Here is a 27,890-nt window from a genome sequence, read left to right as displayed (position 1 = left end):
ATGGAAAACACAGTTGGCTTTTCCATATTCATCTTTTATCCTCTCTCCTTGCTGAACTCATTCTTTAGCTCTCATAATTTTTTACGGATTCTTTAGGATTTTCTATATATAAGATCATGTCATCTGTAACTAGGATAATGTTATCTCTTCCTTTCCAATCCGAATGCCTTTTATTTCTTTTCGTTATCAAATCGCATTGGCTAGAACCTCCAAGCCAGTGTTGAATGGAAGTGACCAGATCTTTATCTTAAGAGGAAAGGCTTTGTTCTTTCCCCAGTCAGTACTATGTTGGCTATGAGTTTTTCATAAATGGCCTTTATTAGAAGTTCACCTCTAGTTCTAGTCTGTTGAGTGTTTTTGTCATCAAAGGGTGTTAGATGTTGCCAAATGCTTTTTCTCCTGAAATAATTGCATAATCCTTGTGCCTTATTCTTCTGACAAGGTTTATGATATGGATTGCTTTCAAGAGGTTAACATTCCTGAATATATCCCACTTGGGCATGGTACAGAATCCTTCTTATATGTTTCTGGGTTCGGTGCACTGATATTTTCTTGAGGCTTTTTACATCTCTAGTCATACTGGTGTGGCTTTCTTGGGATGTCTCTGCCTGGTTTTGGTATCAAAACCCTCCTGGTGCTGCAGAGGGAGCTGGGAAGTGTTACCCCCTCTTCTACCTTTTGGAAGAGTTTGTGGAGGATTGGTGTAAATTCTTCTTTAAACATTTGGTAGAATTCACCAGTAAGTCATCTGAGCCTGGGCTTTTCTCTGTAGGAAGTTTTTTGGTCACTAATTCAATCTCTTGATATTCTATGGCTTTACTAGATTTTAAGAGCCTTTATGGTTTTAATAGATTTTAATAGCCTTTCTTCTACATGGCATCTTTTCACTGGAGCCCTGAGCCTCTGATCGTGGCAAACAGTCCTGGTCAGAAAGGAATGGTCTTTAGTGTATCATTTTCAGGGTGGATGATGCTTAGGAATACTCTCTATTTTCTTCTACAATAATACCTTGAGACACAGCTCACCCCATGTTATAAACTCAGCACATGTCGTAGTCAAAGGAAGCAGCACTCCGTCTATTTGCAGCTGATTGACAGGATCAGCCTGGTGGATGCATCCCATTTTCTCCTGCTAGGAAACTTCTAGCCACTGCTAGGTTTTAAGCAGGAGGAATGACAACTGATTTCATAAGCAAGAAGGATCGTTCTGGCACAGAGCGGAGAATAGATTAGAAGGAATTAAAGATGATGGGGAAGGAGACTGGTTGGGGAGGTGAGCTGGCTTTGGTCCTGATTTCAGGAGACCTGACTTTTGCAGGCTGTTTCAAAGTGTCCAAGTCATTTGGCTTCTGCTTGGACTCAGCCAGCAGAAAACACTGGCAAGAGGAGGGAGAAGCCAGGAGAATTTTCTCCCTTTCTGCCTCAGGCAGCACCTTTGACAGCAACTGTATTTCTTCTCTTGTTCCAACTGCAGTCAGACAAACCCTCCCTCTGCGGTTTCAGCTCCCATTGGGGAGCTTCTGCTGGGTTCTGTCTCCCACCCGATAACCCCGGCTTCTCTTGTAACTCCACCTCCTCCCTCTGTCCTTTCCAGCCCTGGGGATGTCACTGGCCTTCGGCTGTGGCAGAATTCTGGGATGCCATACCATTCTCACCTGTAGACAATCTCCATGCATTAAATCTCCTTTATTTGAAAGAACTAGAATGATTCCTTTGTCCTAGCTGGAGCCTGATATTGCAAAAGCCAGGGTTGCAGGGAGACAGTGTGTGTGTTGCGGAGTTGGTGTGGGAAGGTGGTTGAGAAGGAGTCAAGGTTGCTGTGAGGTTTTTAGCTTAGCTGACTGGGCAGTGATGCTGTGGTTAAACCAGGTCAGGATTACAGGAGTGGGGGCCAAGCCTCTCTGGAGGGTCGGGGTGAGACACTGGGTTGGAGTCGAACCTGGTGATACCTCTGGACCACAAGGGGGTGCTGTCCAGGGAACCATTCTAATTCTGGGCTACTGCTCCCCGTGCCGTGGGTCTCTAGGCTATTGGTTTGTTGGTCAGGATTCAAGAACTGACTGTGTGTTAGATTGGGTTGCAAGGCAGGAGGGACTGAATTGCACTCTGAGGACCACAGAGAGTGAGGAAGGCAAGAGGCCCAGCAGGTGAGAGGGGGACTCTACCTGTAGGCCCAGTGCCTGCAGGTGAGAAGGGGAGGTCTACCTGTAGGCCCAGTGGCAGCAGGTAAGAGGGGGAGGTCTACCTGTAGGCCCAGTGGCAGCAGGTAAGAGGGGGAGGTCTACCTGTAGGCCCAGTGGCAGCAGGTAAGAGGGGGAGCTCTACCTGTAGGCCTAGTGCCTTTAGGTAAGAGGGGAGCCCTACCTATAGGACCAGGGGCTGCAGGTAAGAGGGGGGCTCTGGGCTCAGGAAGGGAGGAGGGATGCAGGTGCTTTTCCCTGGGGTTTACAGGGCCTAAAACCCATGAGCTTTGGTACATTTGTGGCAGATTTCTCCTCTTAAGTAGGTCAAAGTTAGAATGTGATGAAGGCAGAAGGCAGCCTGAGGTTTAATGTCCCAGGGAAAAATGCTCACGAAGGTAAGTCAGGAGCGGACGGCCACTGCTACCTTTGCCCCGATTGCTGAAGCCCGGCTTCCTGAGAGTTCTGCCGACAGTAACAAGTCTAGACATGGCCGTTCATTCTTTCCCCATTCCCGAGGCTCTGTCCTGATCTGGCCAGGCTGGACCCGAGTCCTGCTCTCTCCCACCCACACTCGGCTCCAGGCGGCCTGCCGGCTGTCCGCCCACCCGCCTCACCCCTGCCAGGCCTGTTCCCACCTCCGCATGTCGCTTGTCGTTTCCCTCCAGCGTGGAGCCTCTCCTCCCCCCTGGGAGGAATCCACCCTCGGTGACACCTCAGTGACAACCCCGCCGGCTCCACTGCCCACTTTAGCCTCTCCTTCCTCCGATCCCACCACCTCTATTTATAGTTAGTACCATCCAGCTTGGCATTCTGTTTTTGTTTAATTACTTCCCATCTGCCACTTGCCTCTCTTAGGTTGTAGGATTAATTAATTCATTAAAGCAACAAACATACACCTGCTCTGGGGTGGGCTCCGAGGCTGTGCCACCTCTAAGCTGCTGGCTGTGGACCTGGGCATTTGCACTGGGGACCATGCGGGCCACACAGGAGAACTTGTGTTGGGATGGTTCTTTAAACCTTTGCCCCTGGCATCCAGGGCCACACTATTGAAGATAAACTCAACCTGAGTAACACAGGTTGCTTAAGCAAAAGTGCAGTGTTTTTCGTATATTCTGAAATGCTCTCCATTTTTAGATGAAAATAGATGCTGGTTTGGGCCTGCTTTTTATAAAAAATAATCTTGTCTCCAACTCTTTTACCCACACTCACCTTCAGGCTGGATCATCCTAATTTGTGGACTGTCTTTCAGGTGGTTTTGCTCAGAACTGTCTCCCACGGCTCATTGTCTTTGAAGGTGAGGGCCTCCTTGGGCTTCCTTAATGAATTTTTCTCCCCTGCATTTCATGCTAGCCGCTGTATTTTTCACTCTTCGGGTTTGGGTCTAGGATCTCCTTGGGGCCTAGACTCATACCAAGCTGGCCAGATTATAAACGATCACCTAATATTTTAAAGCCAGGCCTCCTGACTCCTAGCACAGTGCTCGTGCTGCCATCACCCATCCCTTGGCTTCCATCATCTCCAAACCATGTCTGGTGTTCATTTTCTTCCCCCAACTGTTCCTGAGGCTTCAGGAATGAAAAAAGCATCCATATTTGGAAAGCTCAGAGCTCTCTGGGGGCGGGAGCAGAGCACAGACTGTTCTGGGGAGAGGGAGGGTGTGGGAGCTGGCTCTGTCGGCTTTCCCCCAGTCACACTGGGGCTGGTGCAGAAGAGCAGGAAGCCGTGCTGGCCCCTGGCTGGGCCTCCCTGCCCAGTCCCTTGATCCATGAGGCACAGCCTCACAAGAAAGGGAGAGGAACTCAGGTTTCCTAAACTCCTACTATGTGCCAGGTTCTGGAATAATAATAGTAAATTGTTAATAATTGCAACATTAAAAAAACTTTCTGAACACCCACTGAGCACTTGCTTCTTAATGCCCTTCATCCCCACATGGGTACCACCCCCAGTTAAGAGGAGGAGTAAAGGGTGGACCCTCTGTTTTCAGCCCCCAGTTCTTTTTCTCCTTTGCTCTCAGGTGCTTGCTTTGCAGATTAGGGCTGCTGTATCATTTGCATAGGCACTCCAAGGTGCGGAGACTAGCGCCCGCAGCACCACAGAGGCCAAGTCTACCCCGGGGCTCTGTGAGGTGCCTTGGGTTGCATTGAGTGGCTCCCAGAGTTGGTTGGACGTTGCAGGAGGTCTTGAAAACATCCTTCTCCCTTAACAGAGTAGACAACACTCGGGCTTCTTATTTAAACAGTAGGGTTCTTTGGCACGTTCGAAACCGGGAATTTCACATTAGGCCCTGAGCGGGTCGCACTGCGTCTGGGGCCCCACCAACGTGGGATGGAGGGGATTCGCAGGCAGCGGAGACCAACCGACGTTTTCTTGCAGTGCCAGCCTTTGCCGCCAGGGGGCGTGGGAGCCGCGTCTTCGCTGGGAAGCTCGCGCATGCGCAGAGCCTTCCGAGCGGCCTGGGCCCTGAAATTTGGGTCTTTGTGAGATTACGTTGGAGGTCAGGGATCGCAGAAGAAGTGTGAACTTGCCAACCGTCTTTATTAACCTTGGATCACTGAGTCTCCTAAGGGACTCCTGGGCCATTTCTCAAAAGCTGTGCCTGGTGTAGGCAATTACACACACGCCTCGCCGGTTCTCACTAGGCCCGGAGCTGAACCTCTCCTGATGGGCGCCGTTATCGTGCTGTGTGGTCACGGCGTTTACAGAGACTCCCACAGGAGCCCAGTGCGTTCAGCACATTAAGCAGTCAGGGCATGCATCACTTGAAAAGGGAAAGGAATTCTAGGTGTGAATTAGCAGGAGTGGATGTATCTCCATTTTTTTTTTCATGAACTGAAAAATCCCTGGTCATAAGGACTATAGAAGCCCAAAGAGAGTTTTCCTAGAGTATTTCTTAGTAATTCCTAGAGTATTCCTTAGAGTCTTTAAGGCACAGAACCCAACCCTGATCTTTATGAATTTTGTATTTGCTAATGACCATGACCTTCTGGGTATCCTGGAGCCTAAGTACAATGTAGTAACAGAAGGATTCTTCCTCCCTGGCAGAAAAACTCTCCAGGCTGGGTCCCAGCTACTGTGGACTTGACCTGGGAGTGAGGTCGCTGGAGCAGGGTTCAGGTTGTCTCTGTCTCTGTGTGACCTTGGGCTAATTATGAACCCTCTCTCTCTAAGCCTAAATGACCTCATCTGCAGAGTAAGAAGAGAAGATTGGCTATCCTTTTTTTTTTTCCCCCTTTAGAAGCTGTTTTTAATTTTTATTATTCTTTATTTTTTCTTTTTAGGGGTGCACATGTGGCATATGGAAGTTCCTGGGCTAGGGGTTGAATTGGAGCTGCAGCTGCCGGCTTACACCACGGCCACAGCAACACAGAATCTGAGCCGCGTTTGTGACCTACACCACAGCTCATGGCAATGCCGGATCCTTAACCCACTGAGCAAGGCCAGGGATCAAACCTGCATTCTCATGGATACTAGTTGGGTTCGTTACCCCTGAGCCAAAAGAGGGAACTCCAGAAGCTGCTGTTTATATTTTGAAGCCTTGAGATCTCTTTAGGGACAGTGAAAAAAAAAAAGTAGTTTGAGAGAAAACTCTGAATGGAGTGAACGGGGTGGCCGAAGTGGGGCTGGGAGAGTCCTTGCTGAATGCTTTTGCCCGTGTGTAAAACCCAGAAAATGCGGGAGTGCAGTTGTGAGGCCTGCTGGGCATCTGCTGTGTAAGACTCCGGGAACTGTTCATCGTGGATGCAGCCCTCTCGCAGGCCTCCTCCCATCTAGATTTAACGATTCTGCAGACGGTGGCAAGCGAGATGCTGTGTTGCATGTAGCCACTCATCTCAGGTTGCTAGTCAAAGCTTCCTGTTTATATTTAGTTGGTGTAAGAAGAGTAAGAGCCCTCTTATTACCTCTGACCCAAATTCATATTTAAAGTCGGTTGTGTCGGTTCTTTTGGGGGAAGCAAGCAGAGACTCAAAGAGCCCAAAGAAAGTTTGGGGCCCTCAGTGAAGGTCCACTGAGGTGCTTCTTCTTAGTTCTTTCTGTGATACTTTGTCTGTCGCAGTCACTCAACTTCTCATATTGTTTTGGACATGTCTTTCTCCTCCATCCCTCTCGAGGCGGCCCATCTCCAGGGAGAAGACCAGTCCTGCCCTGGGAGGCCCAGCCGTGGTGCTCCGTGAGAATTTGTGGAATGGAGAAAGGAAGGCCCATCTGTTCCCTGGCCGCTCTCATTCCTTGCTGATGTTAGGGCACCCCAGGGCTACATGTTGCATGGTTGGGGTCCCCCTGAGGGTGATGAGTGCACTCTTCTTAGGAAAGAAACTAGAACCAGGACCAGAGTTTACATGGCATCATGTGTCATCAAGGTTGAGGCTCTGCGCTAAGATGTTAACTTGCTTAATTTCGAGTGGCGGGGGTACCGGTGATTGTTACCGTCTTCTCCATGCTTTTCTATATTTTATAGATACTCAGAAACATTGAGGAGCGTTGCCATTCCCTCAGGACTTCCTTACTGTAGCCAGGCAGCGGGCTCAGCCTTGTAATAATCAGTTGGAGCAGGAGCTGTTATTTTCATTTGCTTGATGGGGAAACAGAGGCCCCGAGATATTGAGGAAGTTGCTCAAGGTCATAAAACTAGAAACTGGAGAAGCAAGGATTTGAATCCAAGTCTGTCTGCGCATGTGTATTCATGTATTTTCCATGTGCGTGTATTTTCACTTCTTAGTATTTCACCAAGCAGATTGGGAGTAGTAGATCATAGATGTGATTTGTGGCACAAAGATTAAAAATAACATAACAAAGCATAGGATTACCACCTGACCTGCCAGTTCTATTCTAGGTGTATATCCAAGAGAATTAAAAACGTGTCCATGTAAAAACCAGTACGTGAATATTCGTAACAGCATAATTCATACTATCCAAAAAGTGTGAGCTATCCAAATATTCATGATGGATAAATGACAAATGGATCAATAAGTTGTGTTACATCCACACAACGGAATATTATTTGGCAATAAAAAAAGAATGGAGTGTTTGGAACTGGATAGAGGTGGAGGGTGTCCAATATTGTGAATGTAGTAAATGCTGCAGAATTGTTTACCTTAAAATGGTTCATCTTATATATCGTAAATTTCCCCTCCGTTAAAAAGAGGGAGTGAAGTACTGATACATGCTACAGTAGGTATGAACCCCTGAAACATTGTGCTAAGTGGAAGAAGTCGGACACAAAGGGTTTGTAGGATTCCATTTCTATCATAGGATTCCATTTGCATGAAATATGTGGAGTAGGCAAGTCCACAGAGACAGAACGTGGATTAGTAATCGCCAGAGTCTGGAAGGGGAACACCTGCTAATGGGTAGGGATTTCTTTTTGGGCGGATGAAAATGTCTTGGAATTAACTAGGGGTAAGGGCTCCACAACTATGTGACTGTGCTAAAACCACTGCGTTGTACACTTGAAACGGAGATGAAGTTTGTGGTATATGAATCATGTGTCAGTAGAGCTGTTATTAAATGTATATATAAATAATATAACAAATGAATCAATGCTTCCACTTGGAGACTGTCCAGCCTACTGTTACCGAGAGAGGGTAGTGGTATAGAGAATAATCATGATAGTTCCTGAGTTTGGGGTGTTCGCTCTGGGCAGGTACTGCTCTGAGCACATAGCAGTTTACCTGCAAAGTCAGCTGTGGATTCGGAACCAGGAAGTCTGGCTCCAAAGCCCACACTCTTACCCACGACACGGTACTGCTTTGTATGTAAAGATAGATGAATCTGAGATATGAGAAAGGATGTAAAGGCTGAGAGCAAGAACTCTGGTGGCAAAGGGTCTGCCGCTTATGCTTGTGTCATCTTGGGTGAGTCACTTAATGGCTCAGAGCCCCAGATCCCTTTTCTCTGAAATGAAGATGATAGTAACTTCTCCCTCGTTCCTGTGAAAGTTAGAAAAATTATGTCAACTCTCAGATTAGTGTCTGGCATGTAACTAACACTCACTGCATGTTGTTATTACTGTCATGTGGTTATTAAGTAGAGAGTTTAAGAGCTTTAATTCAAGTTATAAACTTATTTAGTGAGCATTTTGGGTTGAATTAACATCTCACTTGCTCACAGAATTATAGAGCTGGAAGGGTCATTGAAGATCAGCTGCTGTAACAGGTGAATATCTGATTCAGGGCCTGGCAGCTCCTTTTATAAGTGGGGTGGGGTGGGGGTGCACACATGCGCATCTCCTAATAAGAGTATGCTGACTTGGGAAGGAAAACAGCAATTTCTTTCTTTTTTTTTTTTTTGTCTTTTTGCCTTTTCTAGGGCCGCTCTCATGGCATATGGAGGTTCCCAGGCTAGGGGTCTAATCGCAGCTGTAACCACCAGCCTACGCCAGAGCCACAGCAACGTGGGATCCGAGCTGCGTCTGCAACCTACACCACAGCTCACGGCAATGCTGGGTCCTTAACCCACTGAGAAAGGCCAGGGATCGAACCCGCAACCTCATGGTTCCTAGTCGGATTCGTTAACCACTGCGCCACGATGGGAACTCCAGGAAACAGCAATTTCTAAAAGCACCCAGAAGAGACCAACCGTGTCTCCCAGCCTAGAGACCATTACAACTCATAGAGGCTCTGGACTGATGAGGCTTTCACAGGAGATCTAGAGCCCTCTCCCCAGCATTGGGTGGTGTCCGTTAGCACCCCACTTGCTCTGCACCCTGTGTCGAGTTGAATACACCTGACACCTGTGGGAGCCTGGCTGTTCTAGAAGTAGAACTCGGGACCAGCAACCTGGGGCTGCCTGTGCTAGGACTTTGCTTTGAGAATCTTAAATCTCTTTTTCTGAGCTACTTTTCAGCCTTGGACATTGAGATCCGTGGAAATTGTCTACTGCCTTTGAAGTCCTGGCCCCTGGGACATGGTATTGTAATGAAGTTTTTCTGGTATTTCCAGTTCTAAACCCTGCTGTGGGTCATGTTACAGCAAAGCATCAGAGTGTACCTGGCTCAGGCCCGGCTTCAGAGATGCGGTTAAGATAAATGAGGAAACAGTGCCTAATGTCGTAGTACATGGTTCCTATAATTATATTTTATAGGCTTTTATTATGTTGTTCAACTTCCAGAAATTAATCCCCTGTTCATTTTAATGCGATTAAAAAATATCTAAATATTTGTTTTGGCTCTTAGTCCTCCAAAGTCATCCAGTCAAGACATATCCCATAGTTCAGCCCTCATGACACAAAAGGGGGTGGAAGGCTGGTGATCCAGGGACCTGCCTAGGGTGATGCAGGTGGGAGAGAACGCCACCGCCCCCAGGCTCCAGACTTCAATTTCCAAGCCTTTACAACTTGAAACTCATTTTTTTTTTGCCATGCTGTTATCAAACACTGAATAAGCTGTCTGCAGCTCAGCGAGACAGGATATTGTGAGCAGAGTTTGGTAGTCAAAGGACCAGGGGTTGAAACTTGGCTTTATCATTTGCTGGCTGTGGGGCCCCACGTTCAGTCTTATCTCTGAGGTGCTGTTAATACCTTCCTTGCCAGGGTGGCTGTGGGGATTTTCAGTGGTACATGTTGATCCTGGGCACAGTGCTGTGTGCTGAGTAGGGCCTTGATAGATGAACCTTTGTAATTATGGAAACTGTTCAGTCTTTGCCCAGGTCAAATTTAGACAATCTTGAAAGGATTTGGGAGTGATAACCGCTCAGTGATCACTGGATTTTTTAAAATTAAAAAAAATTTTTTTTTTGCAGTGGGTTGTATAGTACTCCACTTTCTCAGCCAGACCTCCAGGGATGGGATAGCCCTTGGAGGTATAAAGTAGAGCTTCCCTTTCAGAGATGATGAAGCCTTGGTACGGAAGGAAATGAAGGACAGGGAGAGTCCAGTTTGTTACATCGTGTTCTGTAAGACACACCTAAGTAGAGCCACTTGGCTGAGCACATTTGAGCTTTTAAGCGTCCGGGTCCTCAGCTGTTCCTCTCTGCCCAGTGCCCCTTCCCAACTGTGACGTCCCACTGGCCCCCAGCCTCTGCATGGCACCTTCACCTCCCACAGTCACTCTACCTCAGGCTCTTAGCCTGTCACCTGGAGGAGGGTCCTCTTTTCCCAGCTCACGAACTCCCTTGTAGTCTCAGTTCGGGCCCCTGCACAGACCTTAGGCAGCCACTGAACCCCTGTTTCTTTTCCCACAAGATTGGGAGAAGGATAGTGCCTGTTAAACAGGACCGAATAGGCCAATGCATGCGGAAGAGCTGCGAAACAGTCAAATGTGACCTAAAGGATTTTATTTTCATGCATTTAGTTAAAATGTGTTACCCTTCATAGAAAGGACCTTTCAGAATCAGAAGTGAGTCTCTTTAAGGGAATTTCCCATGGGGGAAGGGAGATGAATTTGGGCTCAATGGCTATTCAACATTCTTTAAGTCAAGCATGTGGTCAGCGGCTTTTTCTACCCATGCTTTAAAGGTGGCCTTGATGACTGACCATGGAGCACTTAACTTCTACGCTTTTGTGCACAGCTTTGATTTTGGAGATGCAGATCTTTTCAAGATATTCGTTAGGCATTGCTACCACACCAGCTGTTTATCAAGTCTCTTTTTCGCTTATCTGTCATGCATGTCTCTGGAAAAAAGAAAGCAACTGAAGACATTATTGATGATAGCTTTCCAAACTGACAAGGTGTCATCGGATGTTTTAATGGAAGCCAGTTTGGGCTGTGACCTCATAACTCTGCTTCTCAGTGTTGATCTGATCCAAGGCACTTAAAAATTTATAGTCCAGCCCAGAGGTCCTGTAAGCACTTTTTGACAGAGAACTACATATTCTGGAACTGAGCTGCATAGCCACACATTCACTGTGGTTTAAGACTCCACTGTTGCTCTAAGATGTACACAATGGCACACGGAATGAATGTCTCAGCATTTGGGAGAAGAAAAGGAATAGTATTTATCATTAAGGGCTGCCTACCCAACAATGAACTTCTCACCAAAGAGCCATTCGACAGTCAAGACCTTGGGTGTCCACATATCTGCCTAATTAGAGCAGGAATCCACAGAAAACAGCACTCTCTCCTTACAGTGGAGGATCAAGTTGTGTAGCTGATTTGAATGTTCTTACTAACTATACATGGCCATGGACTGCAGCCCTAGATGACTGGATTTCAGATATTGCAGGATGCACGTTACAGATGATAGCCAAACTATTGAGCTGGATTTGCCTTTTATTCAGTAGGCTCAGCAGGTCCTGAGAGGTTTGGTCATCTTCATGAGCGTTATAGTGGTCAGAATCCAGCTTGCAGTAGTATAAAGTGCCAAAGACTAGACCCATTTTTTTTTTTCTGGCCTTTGGGCACACTCTGGAGAATTTGTCCTTTTATATTAAGTCCCTGATATCAACTTGCGCACTATTTGGTTGCTTCTCATAAAGCAGAAGGCATATTATGAAACAGTTTATCACTTTTTGTTGTTTTCTGGTGGTTTTAATTTTGCACAAATGAGCACTTAAAACACATTTAGGAAGTTCCAAGCAAGTACTTGCTTTTGAGTAGTTCTGGAGCTGCTCTACCAAATGGTGGATTTGTTGTTCATCTTATATTCCCCTTCAGAGAAGATTTCAAGAAGAGGAACAGAGTTTACACTAGAGAGAAGCCAACTGCATAAGCAACTTTGTCTCTAAATGAAAAGGGAATGAATATTGAGCACCTGGGACTGGAAGGACATTAAAACCGTTATTATATCTAATCTTCTTGTTCAGAAAGTTTAGTAGAGAATTGGGCATTATAAACAGACCCAAATCTCATTTCTAGAGATGAAAACTACAATGTCTAAGATGAAAAATACACTAGCTGTGATTAATGGCCAATTGGATATTGAAGAAAAAATTAGTGAACTTGAAGACAGAGCAATAGACACTATCCAGAATGAAACTGAGTGCAGTTTTTTTTTAAAGTGGAAAGAGCATTGGTGAGTTGTGGAATAACTTTAGGTGGCCTAATAAGCATGTGATTGGAGTCCCCTAAGGAAAGTTGGGGGGGGGGGCAACAAAATTTTTTTGGAAAAAATAATGGCTGAATGTTTTTCAAATTTTATGAAAAATATATCCAGAAGTTCAGTGTAGTCCAAGAACAAGAAACATGAAGAAAACTAAACCAAAGTACTTCATCATCCAAATTGCTCCCAGCCAGTGATAAAGAGATAATCTTAAAAGTAGCCAGAAAAAAAAGACACATTACATACAGATGAATAGACATAAGGGTGACCACAGATTCATTGTCAAAAACCATGCAAGTGAGAATACACAGAGTGACATCTTTAGTGCTGGGGGGCTGGGCGGAAGGGGTGTAGCAAACTGTCAAGTAAATGAAAATGGAAATATTCTCAAACATAAAGGCCAAATAAAGCCTTTTTCAGACATGCAGTGACTGAAAGACCTCGTCATCAGCTGAACTGGACTATAAGAAATATTAAAGGAGGAGCTCCCCTTGTGGCTCAGTGGGTTGAAGACCCAGTGCTGTCTTCATGAGGATGCAGGTTCTGTCCCTGGCCTCGGTCAGTGAGTTAAGGATCTGGCATAGGTCGCAGATATAGCTCAGATCCAGTATTGCCAATTCAGCCCCTGGCCTGGAAACTTCCGTATGTCACAGGTGTGGCTGTAAAAAGAAAAAAAAAAAAAAAGAGGTATTAAAGGAATCCTTTTAGGTAGAAGGAAAATTATATCAGAAGGAAATACGAATCTACATAAAGGAATGAAGAGCACTGGGAATCATCACTACCTTGTTGACCGTATCAGCTTTTCTGCATTATTTACATGTCTTTAAAAGATAAGTGACCATTTCAATAAAAATAAGAATCATGAAGGAGGGGATTTATAATCTCTGTAAAAGTATAGTGTATATAATGGGAAAATAAGGACTGGAAAGAGAGAAATGGAAATATGCAATAGCAAAGGTGTTATGCTACGTATGCAGTGGTATAATATCGTTTGAAGTAGACTGTGATAAATCAAAGTTTAAAGCAGCCACTGACAGTTCTGTTCAGAGACTTCAATACCCTGTTTTAATAAGTGATAGAACAAATAAACAGATGATCAGTAAGGATACAGGAACCTTGGAACAGCACAATCTACTAATTTTACCTAATTGATATTTACATGTCACTCCACCCAACAACAGAATACACCTTCTTTTCAAGATTCTTACAAGATTGACCATATTCTGGGCAAGAAACAGGTTTTAACCAAATTAGAAGGGCTCGAATAGGTTCTCTGATCTCTGTCGGGGATCCCCAAGAGCACACTCAGGTCAGTGATTCACTGGAAAGACTCACAGAACTCAGAAAAGCTATCATACTCATAGTCATTATGAGTGGATTCTAATAAAAAGCCACGGATTAAAATTAGTAAATGCAAAAGGTGCATAGAGCAGAGTCCAGAAGAGACCAGGCTCAAGATTTAAGTCATCTTGCCCCAGGGGGTGATACGAATGGCACTTAGTTCTCCCAGCAACAATGTGGGACAACTCTTACGGTGTCCTGCCCTTCAGAGAAGCTCGCTCAGGCTTTTGTGCCCAGGGTTTGTAGTGGGGGTCAGTCGTGACGGCATAGAGTGCCCATCGACCTTCCCTGCCCAGTCTCTAGTTGCTCTAGAGGTCAAAAGGATGTAGGTAAGACCTACGCTGTAAATCACATTCCAAGTATAACTGTCTGGTGTAGCCCGAGGCCCCAGATGTACAAAGACTCTCTTATCAGGTAGGATATTACGCAAGAGCTTTAGATCTTTTCTCCCAGCTGGGCAAAGGCCAGTCCTTCTTGGAATGTGCAGAAAGGATCATTGGAGGATGATGGAAATGTTCTAAAGCTGGATTGTGGTAAAGGTTGCATAACTCTATGTGCATATGGAAAATTGTTAAATTTTGTAATAGAGAATTTTATGGCATGTAAATTATTTCTCAGTAGAGCTGTTTTAAAAAATGATATACTGTATTCTGGTAATCTAGACAGCATGATATTGGTAAAAGAATAAACCAAGAAAAAAAAAATCAAATGGGAATGGAATAGACAGCCCAGAAATATACCCACTCAACTATAATTAACTGATTTTTGACAAAGGAGCAAAGACAATTCAATGGGGAAATGTAGTCCCTTCGGCAAATAGTGCTGGAAAAAAATGGACATCCGCATGCCCAACTCTATATAGACATAACCTTATACCTTTCACAACTTTTTTTTTTTGTCTTTTTGCCATTTCTTGGACCACTCTCACGGCATGTGGAGGTTCCCAGGCCAGGGGGCTAATCGGAGCTGTAGCCACCGGCCTACACCAGAGCCACAGCAATGAGGGATCCAAGCAGCGTCTGCAACCTACACCACAGCTCATGGCAACGCTGGATCCTTAACCCACTGAGTAAGGCCAGGGATGGAACCTGCAACCTCATGGTTCCTAGTCAGATTCGTTAACCACTGCGCCACGACGGGAACTCCCCTTTCACAAATATTAACTCAAGATGGATTGTAGACCTAAATGTAAAGTGCCAAAGCCTAAAACTTGTAGAAGATGATATAAGAGAAAATTTAGGCGGTCTTGCATTTGGCTGTGGCAGTTTAGATAACACACCAAAAGCACAAACCATGAATGAAAAAATTGGTAGGTTGAATTTTTTTTTTTTTTTGGTCTGTTTAGGGCCAAACCCTTGGCATATGGAAGTTCCCAGTCTAGGGGTTGAATTGGAGCTATAGCTGCCAGCCGACACCATGGCCACAGCAACACAGGATCCAAGCCACATCTTCGACCTACACCACAGCTCACAGCAACACCAGATCCTTAACCCACTGAGTGAGGCCACAGATTGAACCCGAATCCTCATGGGTTCTAGTTGGTTTCATTACCGCTGAGCCAGGATGGGAACTCCAATAAGCTGGACTTTATTAAAATGTTTGTTCATTTTCATGTTTAGAGAATGAAAGTCACAGACTGTGAAAAAATATTTGCAAAATACATGTCTGATAAAGGACTTATAGCCAAAATATATACAGAACTCTTAAAACTCAACAATAAGAGAACCTCTCAGTTGAAAAAAGGGCAACAGATCTGACCAGACACTTCACCGAAGGTGTACAGATGGCAGGTAAGAAAAGATATTCAACATCATCTGTCACTAGGGAATTGCAAGTTAAAACAATAATGAGGCACCACTATATACCTATCAGAAAGACTAAAATCCAAAAAAACGGATAACACCGAATGCTGACCAGGATGCTGAGCAACAGGAACTCTCACCCACTGCTGGTGGGAAAGCAAAATGGCACAGCCACTTTGGAAGACAGTAGAGTAGTTTCTTACAAAGCTAGATATAATATTCACTCTTATAAAGCTATTTGTAAATAAGATGCCTTTATTTAGCTATTAATTCTGACAAACATGTTCTTGCCATACAATCCACCTTGCTCTTCTTGGTATCTGCCCAATTGCAGGAAAACCCTGTCTGCACAAAAACCTGCATGTGAATGTTTATAGCGGCTTTCTTCATAATTGCCAAAACTCGTAAGCAGCCATGATGCCTTTACATAGACTAATGGATAAATAGCGTACTATTTAGTGACAAACCCGTGATCTGTCTACAAATAGACATGGAGGAGCTTTAAAAACATTTTTCGAAGTGAAAAAAGCCAGTCTACAAAGGCCCCCTACTGTAGGATTGCGATTATATGACATTCTAGACAAAGCAGAAGGGTTAGTGGTTGCCATGGGTCCAGGAGGAGGCTGGGGGGCTGAACAGGTGGAGCGCTTTAGGGCAATGAATCAATTCTTATGATGGTGGATACAGGACATTAGGCATTTGTGAAAACTCAGAGCTGCACAAGCCAAAGAATGAACCCTAGCGTAAACCATAGGCTTCTGTTAATAAAAAATAAGAACAAAAGAAATGGTGAAACATTTAAAAAACGTGCAGTTTGTTATATACTGGTTTTCCTTCAGTAAACAGTAGAATCTTTGTGACACCGTGGTCACCTCTGAGCTCCCAGGCACAGGGTCCTCAGCTGCTGGCTCCCCGTGGATAGAGGTGGTTTCTCCTTGTGCGGTACAACCACCTCTGTGACCCTCCCCAGCTTGGAGGGACCGTCACGGTTTGGTAAGAGCAGCTCGGATGAGACCATTCTCAGTGATGCTCAGGAGACCAGAGGTGTGACGTTTGGTGTGTCTGGTCCCCTCTCTGCAGGGATGTCCACCTCAGAAAGTCAGCAGCTAACTTGATAGTTACAAAAGGAGGCTGAGACATGGGCTCTGATTCCTGTTGTACTGTTAACTGCCCTTTAGGTTCTGGGCAAAGTTGCTTATGTTGCTATGATGGTTCCCAGCATCTTGGTCTATAAAATGAGTGGGTTCTGGCCCCTTCCAGTTGCAGACTCTGACTCTGTCAGTGTTAAAGCTTCTCTCACGCCCTCATATGGAGTGGAATGTGCAGCGTGTGTGCACCTGGAGCCCAGGGCACTTGACACAGTGGAAGCCCTCCCCACGGGTCCTTCTCTGCTTCCGGCTGGAGGCAGAGACCTGGAGCCTGATGTGCCCCAGGAAAGGGGCTGAGGTTGGTGCTGGGTGCAGGCAACAGCTGCTCCTCTCAGCATGGCTGTTTTTCAGCCCTTTGTGCTCTAATACCCCATCCCAGCCCCAAATGATTTCCCACCCTCACCCTGAACTCTGCCTTGGGAGATAGGTGGCCGCACAGCAGAGTTCTGAGTGTTCTCTTGGCCTGGAGCTGCGAGGTGGCCTGGGGTGTGGTCGTTACTCCAAAACTCTAGGGCTGAGAGTTGAAAGATTTTCCTAGTAACCGAGACCCCTGAGAGCGAGAGCCGTTAGAAATATTTTACGTTTACTTGGTTAAGTGTACATTTTGGGATAAAATATTTTCTCTCCCTAGTATTGTGCTGTGAGCCTGGCTGTACTTACGTTAAAAAATTCTTCACAGGGCACTGTATCCAGTCGCTTGTGCTGGAACATGATGGAGGATAATGTGAGAACAAGAATGTGTGTGTGTGTGTGTGTGTGTGTGTGTGTATTTATAACTGGGTCACTTTGCTGTACAACGGAAATTGACAGAACATTGTAAATCAATTATAATAGAAAAAATAATTTTTTTTTTTAAGGACCTTGGGACATAATCAAAGAAGAAGTTCTGTTAGGTCTGAATGGGATCCTGGTGAAGCTCCTGGCCAAGTTCTCAACCTGGATGTCAAGTCGAATGGTGCTTTCTGTGTATTTAGGGGCCTCTTTCATCTGGAACGTGTGGATATTCTTTTTTGTGCTCCATTTTGACGTTCCATTTTGTCCTTAAAGAGAGGGGGTAGAGAACCTGCCTCTCCAACATCATCTGGTCTCTAGAGCAATATTAAAAATTTAAGCCCCGTGGAAAACATCTCACCCAGTTTTTGTGTGTTTGATTTTTTTTTTTTTTAGGACTTTGTTTAGAGAAGTTGCCTATTTCTTCTTCTACGAGTAATCTTCACGTGGACCGCGAACAGGATGTCATCACCTGTTATGAGAAGGCGGGGGACATTGCCCTCCTGTACCTCCAAGAGATAGAAAGGGTGAGTGGGGACTGGCGGTGAGGACTGTGTGTTCCCTCAGTTGATAATTTTTCTTTTCTTTCCTTTTTCCCTCCTAGGGCTGCACCTGTGGTACATGGAGGTTCCCAGGCTAGGGGTTGAAATGGAGCTGCTGCTGCCGGCCTACACCACAGCCACAGCAACGCAGGATCTGAGTCAGCATCCTGCATTGCAGCTCACGGCGCCTCCATATCCTTAAGCTACTGTGCGAGGCCAGGAATTGAAGCCGCATCCTCATGGATCCTAGTCGGGCTCATTTCCGCTGAGCCACAGTGGGAACTCTGATAATTTTTCAAATCAGATTAGATCGCACAGAACTGTGGTCCACCCCTAAAAAGCCTTCAACTCGTCTGTCTCTGGGTGCAAATTTTACGTGTATTCTTTAACGCTATGGAGATTATGGTGGTGAATGTGGCACCTTGTGAAATAGATGGGTCAGTGTTTGGGAAGCATTTTAACATCCTCTGAGCAGAAATGACAGTATGCATTATCAACGCCCTCAGTGCCCTGAAGCTGGCTAATCATTCCCGCTCTCATGTGCAAAACGGGCTGAGTTTCATCTGTCCTTGCGTGGACCGTGGTACTAACACAGGCTACATCTGGGGTTTGGGAGGCCTTACCTCAGTGGCCACTCCAGAGGTCTGCTGGGAATGCTCAACCAGCCTGCTTGGAGCAGGTTTTGTACCCTCAGGACCATCAGGGATGGTTCTCCCGGCAGTCAGTGGTTTGCCTCTGGTGCAGGGAATGAAACTAGCAGCTGAGTGGGGGTGGGGGGGGACCATCGGAGCGGAGGATGCATGAGCAAGGGGCCCTGAGCTCACACCCTCAGCCAGAGGAAGGTGAAGGCTGGGGGAGGCTGGGGAGGTGTGGGCAACTTGTCTGCTTAGAAGGATCGCTGTCTTCTGCCTCTGCTCTTCACTAAGTTTCTTCCTTCACTCCTCAGCCTCCATGTTCCCATCTGTAAAAGGGGCATACTAATGGTTATTGTAGAAGGTCGTGTAAATAAAGGCACTTAGCCCAGATTCAGGAATATATTGGATTCTTGGTAAATGACACTCATTTTTACTAACAACAGTAGCTCCTGGCCACATCTGCCCCCTCGGAGTTCCCTGGTGTCCCAACCAAGGCGCGACACTGCCATTTCCCCCTTCAGACCCAGAGGCACAGCCTGTGAAATTATTTGAAAGGATTTGAATTTCCGTGAGACTTGAAAATGGTCAAAATCTTGTTTCCCATTAAATGTACGGGTCCTCTGTTTCTGCAGGGATTCGAATTTGGAGGGACTGCTGAAGTCTTGTTCATTTTCGTTGTTTTCTAAGTGTACAGACTGGAAATAATGTTTCTCACGTATCTTTCTATAGCGTGTCGATGGGTGTGACAGGGATCAGAATTAGCTTCTAAGAGCAGGGAGAGCAGGTGAGAGCCTCAGAGGAGAGGTGGAGAGGGCGGATGCCAGTGGTGTCTGCCCTGGCCCTCCCCAGGGTGGGTTATAATCCATGGTTCGTGATGTCCAGGAGTGCAGGAAGCTCTCTGGCCATCTTGCCAACATGTTGTTCTATCAGAAGTCTGCTACGGAGCTCCCGTCGCGGCTCAGCAGTTAACGAACCTGACTAGCATCCATGAGGACGCGGGTTTGGTCCCTGGCCTCGATCCGTGGGTTAAGGATCCAGTGTTACCATGAGCTGTGGTGTAGGTCGCAGATGCGGCTCGGATCCTGCATTGCTGTGGCTGTGGTGTAGGCTGGTGGATACAGTTCTGATGGGACCCCTAGCCTGGGAACCTCCATATGCCACGGGTGCAGCCCTAGAAAGACAAAAATAAGTAAGTGAATAAATGAAGAAGTCTGCCATGAGAAAGGAATTATTAGTTATGTAGAATTTATGATTCGATCTTTAGAGAAGTGGTCATGCAGATTGCTTTTAAAATCCACGTGATTTCGACTCTCTGCCTCCTTGGTAGCCCGTGTTTGGCAGCACAGAGGTCTGCTTATCCAAGCTAAGTGGTCCTTGTGGACCCCACAGCCCCTGACACTTAGGGGACCTTCTTTTGCACTTTACCCTTCAGCTGTGGTCTGGCCTCGTCATGTTGGGGCCTTCTCCTGGAGAAAGGAGAGTCATCTGTTAGGACTTTAATGATGTGGGAATTGGCAGATCTGGGTTTGCTTCTCGTTGTGTTGTTTTATAACCATCTATTCACCACTGGGTTCTTTATCTTTAGCCAAACCATCTAACAGACTCATAATCATAAGATTTAAAATAAAAAAAAATTTAGTGGGTTTTAGGAAACAGTGATCATAGGATGTTAGATGTTGAGAAGAAAATTGAGGCCCAGAGGGGGAGCGTCCCCTTAAGGGCCCACAGGAAGTGAGGACCAAAGCTAAGAGTAGAACCCCGCTCTTCCAGGAGTTCTCTTCCTGGCTCAGCGGGAACAATCCCGACTAGTATCCCTGAGGATGCGGGTTCCATCCCTGGCCTTGCTCAGTGGTTTAAAGATCTGGCGTTGCCGTGAGCTGTGGTGTAGTCGAAGACTCGGCTCGGATCCCGTTTGCTGTGGCTGTGGTGTAGGCCAGCATCTGCAGCTCTGATTCAATCCCTAGCCTGGGAACTTCCATATGCCTCGGGTGTGTCCCTAAAAAGACAAAAAAAGAAAAAAAGAAAAACCTAAAAAACAAAACAAAAAACCCCCAGCTCTTCCAACACCTAGTTCAGCATCATCACTCATTATTCCAGGCCACTGCCCATAAATATGGGACCCAGTAGTTTCTTATTACCCTTATGTAGAGAAATTGCTCAAAAAGGATTTGACCAAGCAAGCCGTAGCCCTGGGTAGTGTGGGGAAGCGGCCTCGGCCTAGGCTTCACTTTCAAGGTAGGTAAATGACTTTCACATTTCTGGCTCTGATTTTCCAGAATGAATCATCCTTCATGGGAAACCACTTGGAGCTTCCGTAGATCCCGGAAGCTGGGATTTTAGCAATGAGAGAGTTTGAATGAACCAAACATCTGTTTTGACCGTAGTAGATGCTCGGGATATTATCTGTGATTGATGAGAAGTCTAGGAGGCAAGTGACCTTCTTTCAGTGACCGCTGGGCTTGGTGGAAGTTCAGAGGTTTTTATGAGGCAAGACAATGGGTGCTACACAGAAGAAGATGCCTGTTTGTTTGTTTGTTTTAACTTGAATGACTTTGAGGAATTATGCTAAATTGAAAACAAATGTTAGGGAAATATAATCTAAAGGAAATGAAAGACCAGGGCAGGTCTAGGTAAAAAGTGCTTTGCTGGAGTTCCTGTTGTGGCGCAGTGGTTAACGAATCCGACTAGGAACCATGAGGTTGCGGGTTCGGTCCCTGCCCTTGCTCAGTGGGTTAGCGATCCGGCGTTGCCGTGAGCTGTGGTGTAGGTCACAGATGCACCTCAGATCCCGCGTTGCTGTGGCTCTGGCGTAGGCCAGTGGCTCCAGCTCCGATTCGACCCCTAGCCTGGGAACCTCCATACGCCGCGGGAGCAGCCCAAGAAATAACAACAACAACAACAACAACGACAACAATAACAACAAAAAAGACAAAAAAAAAAAAAAAAGTGCTTTGCTTTTCTGGGTAGTGCTTTGCTTTCAAGTGGGAAACCCCACATGCTCCGTCCCTGTGCGTGTGTTGCTGGGCAAAGCAGTCTTTCAGTGGTTTCCTAGCCATTCGATAGCAAGGAGACTTCTGCTGGCCAGGACATTTTGGCATTTTATTTATGAGTGTTGGCTCTTAACATCATTCACTAGCAAGGATAAAATTTGAGAACTTTTGAGGACAGTTTGGCGCCTCCTGGAAAATGTTTTTTCATAATCTGGAGCCACTGATTTGTGTTTCTGGGGCAGCCTCATTCCCTGAGTTTCGCTGGAAGTGGGTATGTTTAGCATCATTAGAGTTGTTTGTTCCTGGAGGGTAGTGGCTCCTCAGAAAGAGGCTGCCCTTGGCTTCCCCTGGAGGCGGCTCACTCAGCCTGTGAGAGGCAGCAGGGCACAGGGTTTAAGGGACACTGGTGCTGGGATCCCAGCCTTGCTACCCCTTAGCTGTGGGACGTCGGGCAAGTCACTCAACCTCTCTGTGCTGCCTCCGAATCCTCAACTGTAAAGTAGCAATAATAATTGTTCTGAGGCTTTTGTGAGCATAAAATGGGCTCATTCATGGGCTTCTAGAACACGTTTAGCACCCAGTAAATGTTAGTTTTGCTGTCATTAATCTGTTCCTATGTTACCTGGCAGTGGAATCCTTCCCAACCTTTGAAGATTTCAGATATTTAGATAAAAATATGGAGTATTTAAACATGCTGCCAAGTTCCCATTGTGGCTCAGCGGTAATGAACCTGACTAGTATCCGTGAGGACGGGGGTTTAATCCCTGGCCTCATTCAGTGGGTTAAGTTCCTGTGAGCTGTGGTGTAGATCGCAGATGCAGCTCAGATCCGGCGTTGCTATGGCTGAGGTGTAAACCGGCAGCTGTAGTTCGGATTTGACCCCTAGCCTGGGAACTTCCATGTGCTGCTGGTGCTACCCTAAAAAAAAAAAAAGAAAAAGAAAAATTTAAAATAAACATGCTGCTTTATTAAAAATGTTAAATAATTTGAAAGAGAATTTATGGAGTAAATTTATTTCTGGAGAATCTGGTTTTCTGTTTCGTGCATGGACATAAGGTTCCGGAGTCTCCATATCACATCCTGTCTGGGTTCTGAATTTCTCTTACCTGGCTGTTTGATCTTGGTCCAGTTGTTTCTGTGTGCTTCACACTTCCAAGTTCGTGGTGGGGTTCATACCGCCTGACTTGTCTGAGGCTAGAAACCCAGTGAGCCGCCAGTGTTTTCCGCCCAGGATGATAGGAGCTTTCCCCGTGTTATTTTCCTTCCTTGTTCCAAACGTGGAGGGAGGGCCACGGACACATAGAATATGTGAGATCTGTGTACACCGAATACTTGTGCAGTGTTGTCCTTGTTATATTAGGGTTACAGAGACCGCCACTGATAGTTTTTTTTTTTTTTTTTTTTTGCAACTCCCGCACCAAAACTGTATTTTGTAAATTTTGACCCCTTATTACTCCCATGTTATGGTATTTTCAACTGTCAAGTGTACAAGGTAAAGACAAAATTTAGTTAGATGGGGGTTGCACCTGGAACATAAATTTCTTAAACTCCATATACACATGTTCTCCGAAGGGGAATAAAAGATACCTCCCAAACTGTGCATATAGAATACTTGAATCAAGTAAATCAAATTAACATAGATAGGATTAAAAATGACATGAGATGGCCTTGATTCGCTTATCTGGGGACTTTGGCATGACGCCAGCAGTAAATAAAGTTATCTGCCCTACAAGGAGCTTCTGGCGGGGGCGGGGAGATGTGATAGGAATAAAGGTGACTTCATCCTTGAATAGCAGAATCTGAGCTCTGCGTTTGGCAAATGAAATCATCCTGTCTCTGTCCTTTGCACGCATCAGCCAACCGGCTGGCTCTGGCTTTCTCGAGCTGAAGCAGCGCCACAGTGGAACTCGACCTTCTGCTGACAGTTCATTCCTTTCACACCTTATTTTAGAAAAGAAGTTAATGCTAAATGGCGGGACAGGCATAGAGTTTTTTTCACGGGTGGCTTCAGCGCTAAAGTCTTAGGAAGAAACAACTGGTGTCTTGGTATTGCGGGGCCAGCCCCCAGCCCAGAGTTCTCCGTGCATCAGGCGTCGTTCGCTGGTCAGCAGGGTCAGCCCTCCTGTGGCCTGTGCCTCCCTCCAGGAAGAACTTGCAGTGACACGGCTGGATTGGCTTAAGGTTGCTGTGTGTCTTGAACTTAAACCCTGTGTCCTCGGAAAAGTACTCAGCGCTGCGGATGCAGAAGGAGGGGTGTGACTCTGGCGGTGCCAGTGGCTGTGCTTTTGGCTTTAAAACGTGAGACAGTAAAGACAGATTCTTCCTTCCTCTCCCCTTGCCTGTCCCCGTCATTTCACTCAAGCCAGAGCAGCAAGTTGCGGTTCATGGCTTAAGGTAGTACATCTGAATGAGTTACTTCCTTAAAGAAATGTCAAGAAACCCACTGGCCAGGAAGTTGCTCTGACTTTGAGCCTGCCCTCTGACTGGCCGGAGAGGAGGCTACCACACACTTAAAACTGAGTTAGAAAAGTCTGGCAACCAGGAAAGAATAATAGCTAATTTTAATTTTTGTACGTTCTTGGTTGGTCTTTGTCCTCATAGTGTTGTAGCATTAAAGGGTTTTTCTATCTGTCTTTTTTGGCTCAACATTTTGTCAGAACCTCAAAGTGTTTTTATGGCTCTAGAATATTTTATCAAGTGGATGGCCTCTGTGATATAATTCACTTATAGCTGCGTATAATCTGTTTTTCTGATGCTATGATGCAGTTTCCTTTGGGAGCTTCCCTTTGTTTTGCATTGTTTCCGAAAGGCAGGTTCCCAGAAATGTGTGTGTCCAGTTGCTTCTTACAAGTCATCTTCTACCCCTGGCAGTACAGGAGGGTCGAAATTGTTTTAAAGTCACTTTGCTGATTTGCTTGGTGAAAATGGTACTTTGCAGTTTGGTCTGTGTTTCTTTGACTCTCAGTCAGATTGAAATTTTTTCCATCTATTTCCTTACTAACTATATCTTTTTTCTGGTCTTTTCTTTTTTTAAATCACAGCATTATGAAAATATAATTCACATACCATAGAATTTACCCATGAAAGTGTTCAATTTAATAGTTTTTAATGGAATCACAGTTGTGCAACTGTCACCAATATTTAATTCCAAAACATTTTCATCAACCCCAAAAGAAACCCATTAGCAGTCACTCCCCATTTACCTCCTATTTCCCTAGTCTCTATAGATTTGAATATTCTGGACATTTCATATAGAACTATACAATATGTGGTCTTTTATGACTGCTTTCTTTGGCTTAACATAATGTTCTCAAGATTCATCCATGTTGCAGCACTCATTGGTACTTCATTTCTTTTTTTTTTTTTAATTGTTTGGTTTTTTTGGCCGGGTCTGTGGCGTGTGGAAGTTCCTGGGCCAGGTATCGAGCCCAAGCTACAGAAGTGACCTGGGCCACTGCAGCGACAACACCAGATCCTTAACCTGCTGCGCTGCAAGGGAACTCCCTCCATTTCTTTTTATTGCCAAATAATATGCCATCGTATGGATATACCACATTGTGTTTATCCGTTCATCATTTTATCATTTATCATTTGGGTTGTTTCCACTTTGGGCTATTATAATAATGCTGCTGTAACTAGTTGTAAACAAGATTTTGTGTGGACAAAGTTTTTCATTTTTCCTAGGAGTGAAATCGCTAGGTCGTGTGGTCACTTTATGTTTAACCGTTATATTTCTTTTTTGACTCTTTGTATACTTTCTCTCTGGTTTTGAGGTGTAGTAGTATTCTTATAATTTCAATAAAGTCTTTATGCCATAAATACATTAACCTTTTATCATGTTTGCTCTGAATGATTTCCCAATCAGTAATTTTCCATTTTTAACGTGCTCATAAATTTAAACCTGTATATAGTAGTTGAATCTGATTATCTTTTTTATTACATTTATTTCATTGGGGGATTTTTGCTTTATATATTGCATATCTTTTTTATTATTATAGTATCGTTGATTTACAGTGTTGTGCCAGTTTCTGCTGCACAGCAAAGTGACCCAGGCATACATATATACATATATATAAATGCATCTTTTTCTCCTATTATCTTCCATCATGTTCATTGTTTTAAAGCTGAAATATTAGGATAAACCTTATCTAGGATTTAAAAAGTTTCCAACCATTTTCCACATTTTTAAAAACAACTTTTAACTTCCAGATCTTCTTGGAGAGGTTTATTTTGATGTATGATATTAGGTCTGACTCTAATGGTTTTTCCAAATTTCAGTGCCACTTTAACATGATCTTATCTTTCCTTTTTCATGTTTTCTGCTATGTATTTTAAGTCATTCAATAAAATTTTAGACGCAATAGTAATTTCTGGCTTTCCTCTTTTGTTCTGCTAATCTTATGTTGCTCCAATGTGACACTGTTTGCTAAGTACTTCTTTATGACATGTTTTAACATCTGAAAGTATTAGAAACTACTTACTACTCTTAATTTTCAGAATATCCCTTCTCTTTCCTGTTGATACTTCTAGATGCATTTTATAAGAATTTTGTTGAGTTCTAGGAAAATCCTCTTGGGATTTGGTTGAATTTGTATTAGCTCTATCCATTGGTTTGGAGAATTATATTTAGTCTTCACTCACCTATGACCTGATACCTCTTTCCATTTTGCAGGACTTTTCATGTTACAAATTTCAGGAGATTTATTGTATTCCTAGATCTTTTCCATTTGTATTGCTTTGTACAGGATCATTATTGCTTTCATTGTATTTTCGCATATAGCAATGTTTTAATTTTTGAAATTCAGTTATGAAATCATGTAGTAAGTGCCCTTTCTGTTCTGCACACTCTTCTTGGCACCAGACACACTAGAAGGGATAAGCTGCAGAGCGTGTCCTTAGGAAACTTACCCGTTTCTGAGGATACAGGTCTGTAAGCAGTGTATGGGCTGCTTTGATGGGGAACACTCAGAACTCTGCAAGCCCAGAGAAGGGTCTTGGACCGGAATGGGAGGTATGACCCCTGAGCTGACCCTTGAAGGCTGAGAGGAACAGCCGTGCAGGGTGACTAGCCACAACACCCAACTCCTGTATAAAAACAGAGTTGATTCTTTTCCCTTTTCTAAGACTATGAATACATGGCAGGGGAATGATTTCTATTGTTGTCGTTGTCGTTTCTTCTTGTCTAATATGTTCCATCTTACTGCTCTCTCCAGACTTTTCTAAAACAATGTTCAAATAAAGGTGGAGGAAAATATCCTTATTTTGTTCCTGCTTGAAGGTGACACTTTAATGTATCGAGGGATTATAATGTTTATGTGCTCATTAAGTTTCTCATTTGTGGTTCATAACAATTAAGTAGGTATGTGTTATTATCCCCATTCATCGCATGAAAACAATGACTATCTGTGAAATTAAGGTAGTTGCTCTGAGTCCATAATTGGTGAGGACTGTCAGAACCAGACCTTGAACCTGAGTCTTTTGACCCCTGCCCCCTTGCTAGGATGCTTTTCGGGCACCCGGTGTGTGTTTTGGCAAAGCAGGCTGTACTTAAGGATACTAGTTGGCAGTCCTTGCTCAGGGAAGTGTTTATCCACAGAACAGGTGGTGGCGTAGACACTCCCAAACAGTGCTCGTGCCCAGGCCCATGTGTTAGAGGCTCTTTGTGAGGAAGGGATTGTATCCAAGATGCTTGGACTTCAGGGCAAACCCTGAGCTAAGCTATTTCATCTGTCTCCCCCTTGCATTTTCCCCATTTCTCTCGTCGATAACCTGAAGCCTCGTCCTGGCAGCCCTGACCTCTTGTCTACTGGTGGTTCTTTTTGTTCTTCAAGCAAATGCAGACTAAGAGGACAAAGCAGGAGGAGCCGGCCTGCAGAGTCAGGTAGACCTGAGTTTGAACACCAGCTCCAACTCTTGCCAGCCGTGTGATTCGGGCAACTCAGGGGAGCAGTCTCAGTTTCCCCTTCAGTAAAGAGGGGGTGATAGTGTGCATCTTGGTGGGGTTTTGTGGGGGAATAAATGAGATAGCTATGTACTTACATGGTGCCTAATACATTATGGATTATTTGCTCTTTTTTTTAATTCGAAAAAAATTTATTTTGTATTATTTATTTTGGGCCTGCCCGCAGCATGAGGAAGTTCCCAGGCCAGGAATCAAACCTTTGTCATAGCAGTGACAATGCTGGATCCTTAACCCACTGTGCCACCAGGGAATTCCTAGACCACTTTCTTACTGCTTTTTTAGTCCTGCAGATTTAATCATTCATTCATTTATTACCCATTTTATTCACTTACTACATTTGGTGTGTATTTTTAAATTATTTTTATTTTTTCCATTGTAGTTGATTTACAAGGTTCTGTCCATTTCTACTGTACAGCAAAGTGACCCAGTCACACATACATACATACATACATTCTTTTTCTCGCATTATCCTCCATCGTGTTCCATCACAAGTGACTGGATATAGTCCCCTGTGCTATACTGCAGGATCTCATTGGTTATCAC

The 27,890-nt window shown here is 44.8% G+C and overlaps 1 protein-coding gene across 10 annotated transcripts in view; it reads left to right on the top strand.

Annotated features, from left to right (window-relative positions):
• Positions 1–27,890, top strand: part of TTC7B (tetratricopeptide repeat domain 7B) — a 249,029-nt gene that overhangs the window by 42,075 nt on the left and 179,064 nt on the right. For 8 of the 10 annotated variants that reach the window (XM_084970003.1, XM_084970001.1, XM_084970000.1 and 5 more), the window contains exon 4: positions 17,615–17,745. Coding sequence is in view for 7 of the 10 variants with exons in the window: in XM_084970001.1 (XP_084826127.1) it covers positions 17,615–17,745 (131 nt within the window). In the remaining 3 variants the exon portion in view is untranslated. Of the gene's footprint in view, positions 1–17,614; positions 17,746–27,890 lie in introns of those variants that run through there. The other 2 variants (XM_084970004.1, XM_084970002.1) reach the window with 1 other exon arrangement.

The sequence above is a fragment of the Sus scrofa genome, chromosome 7 (genome assembly GCF_054392235.1).
Source record: "Sus scrofa isolate SSC_HxYL_T2T_F1_AM1 chromosome 7, Sscrofa_HxYL_maternal_Yorkshire_Landrace_v2.0, whole genome shotgun sequence".
NCBI lineage: Eukaryota > Metazoa > Chordata > Mammalia > Artiodactyla > Suidae > Sus > Sus scrofa.
This window is presented reverse-complemented; position numbering and strand designations above follow the sequence as displayed.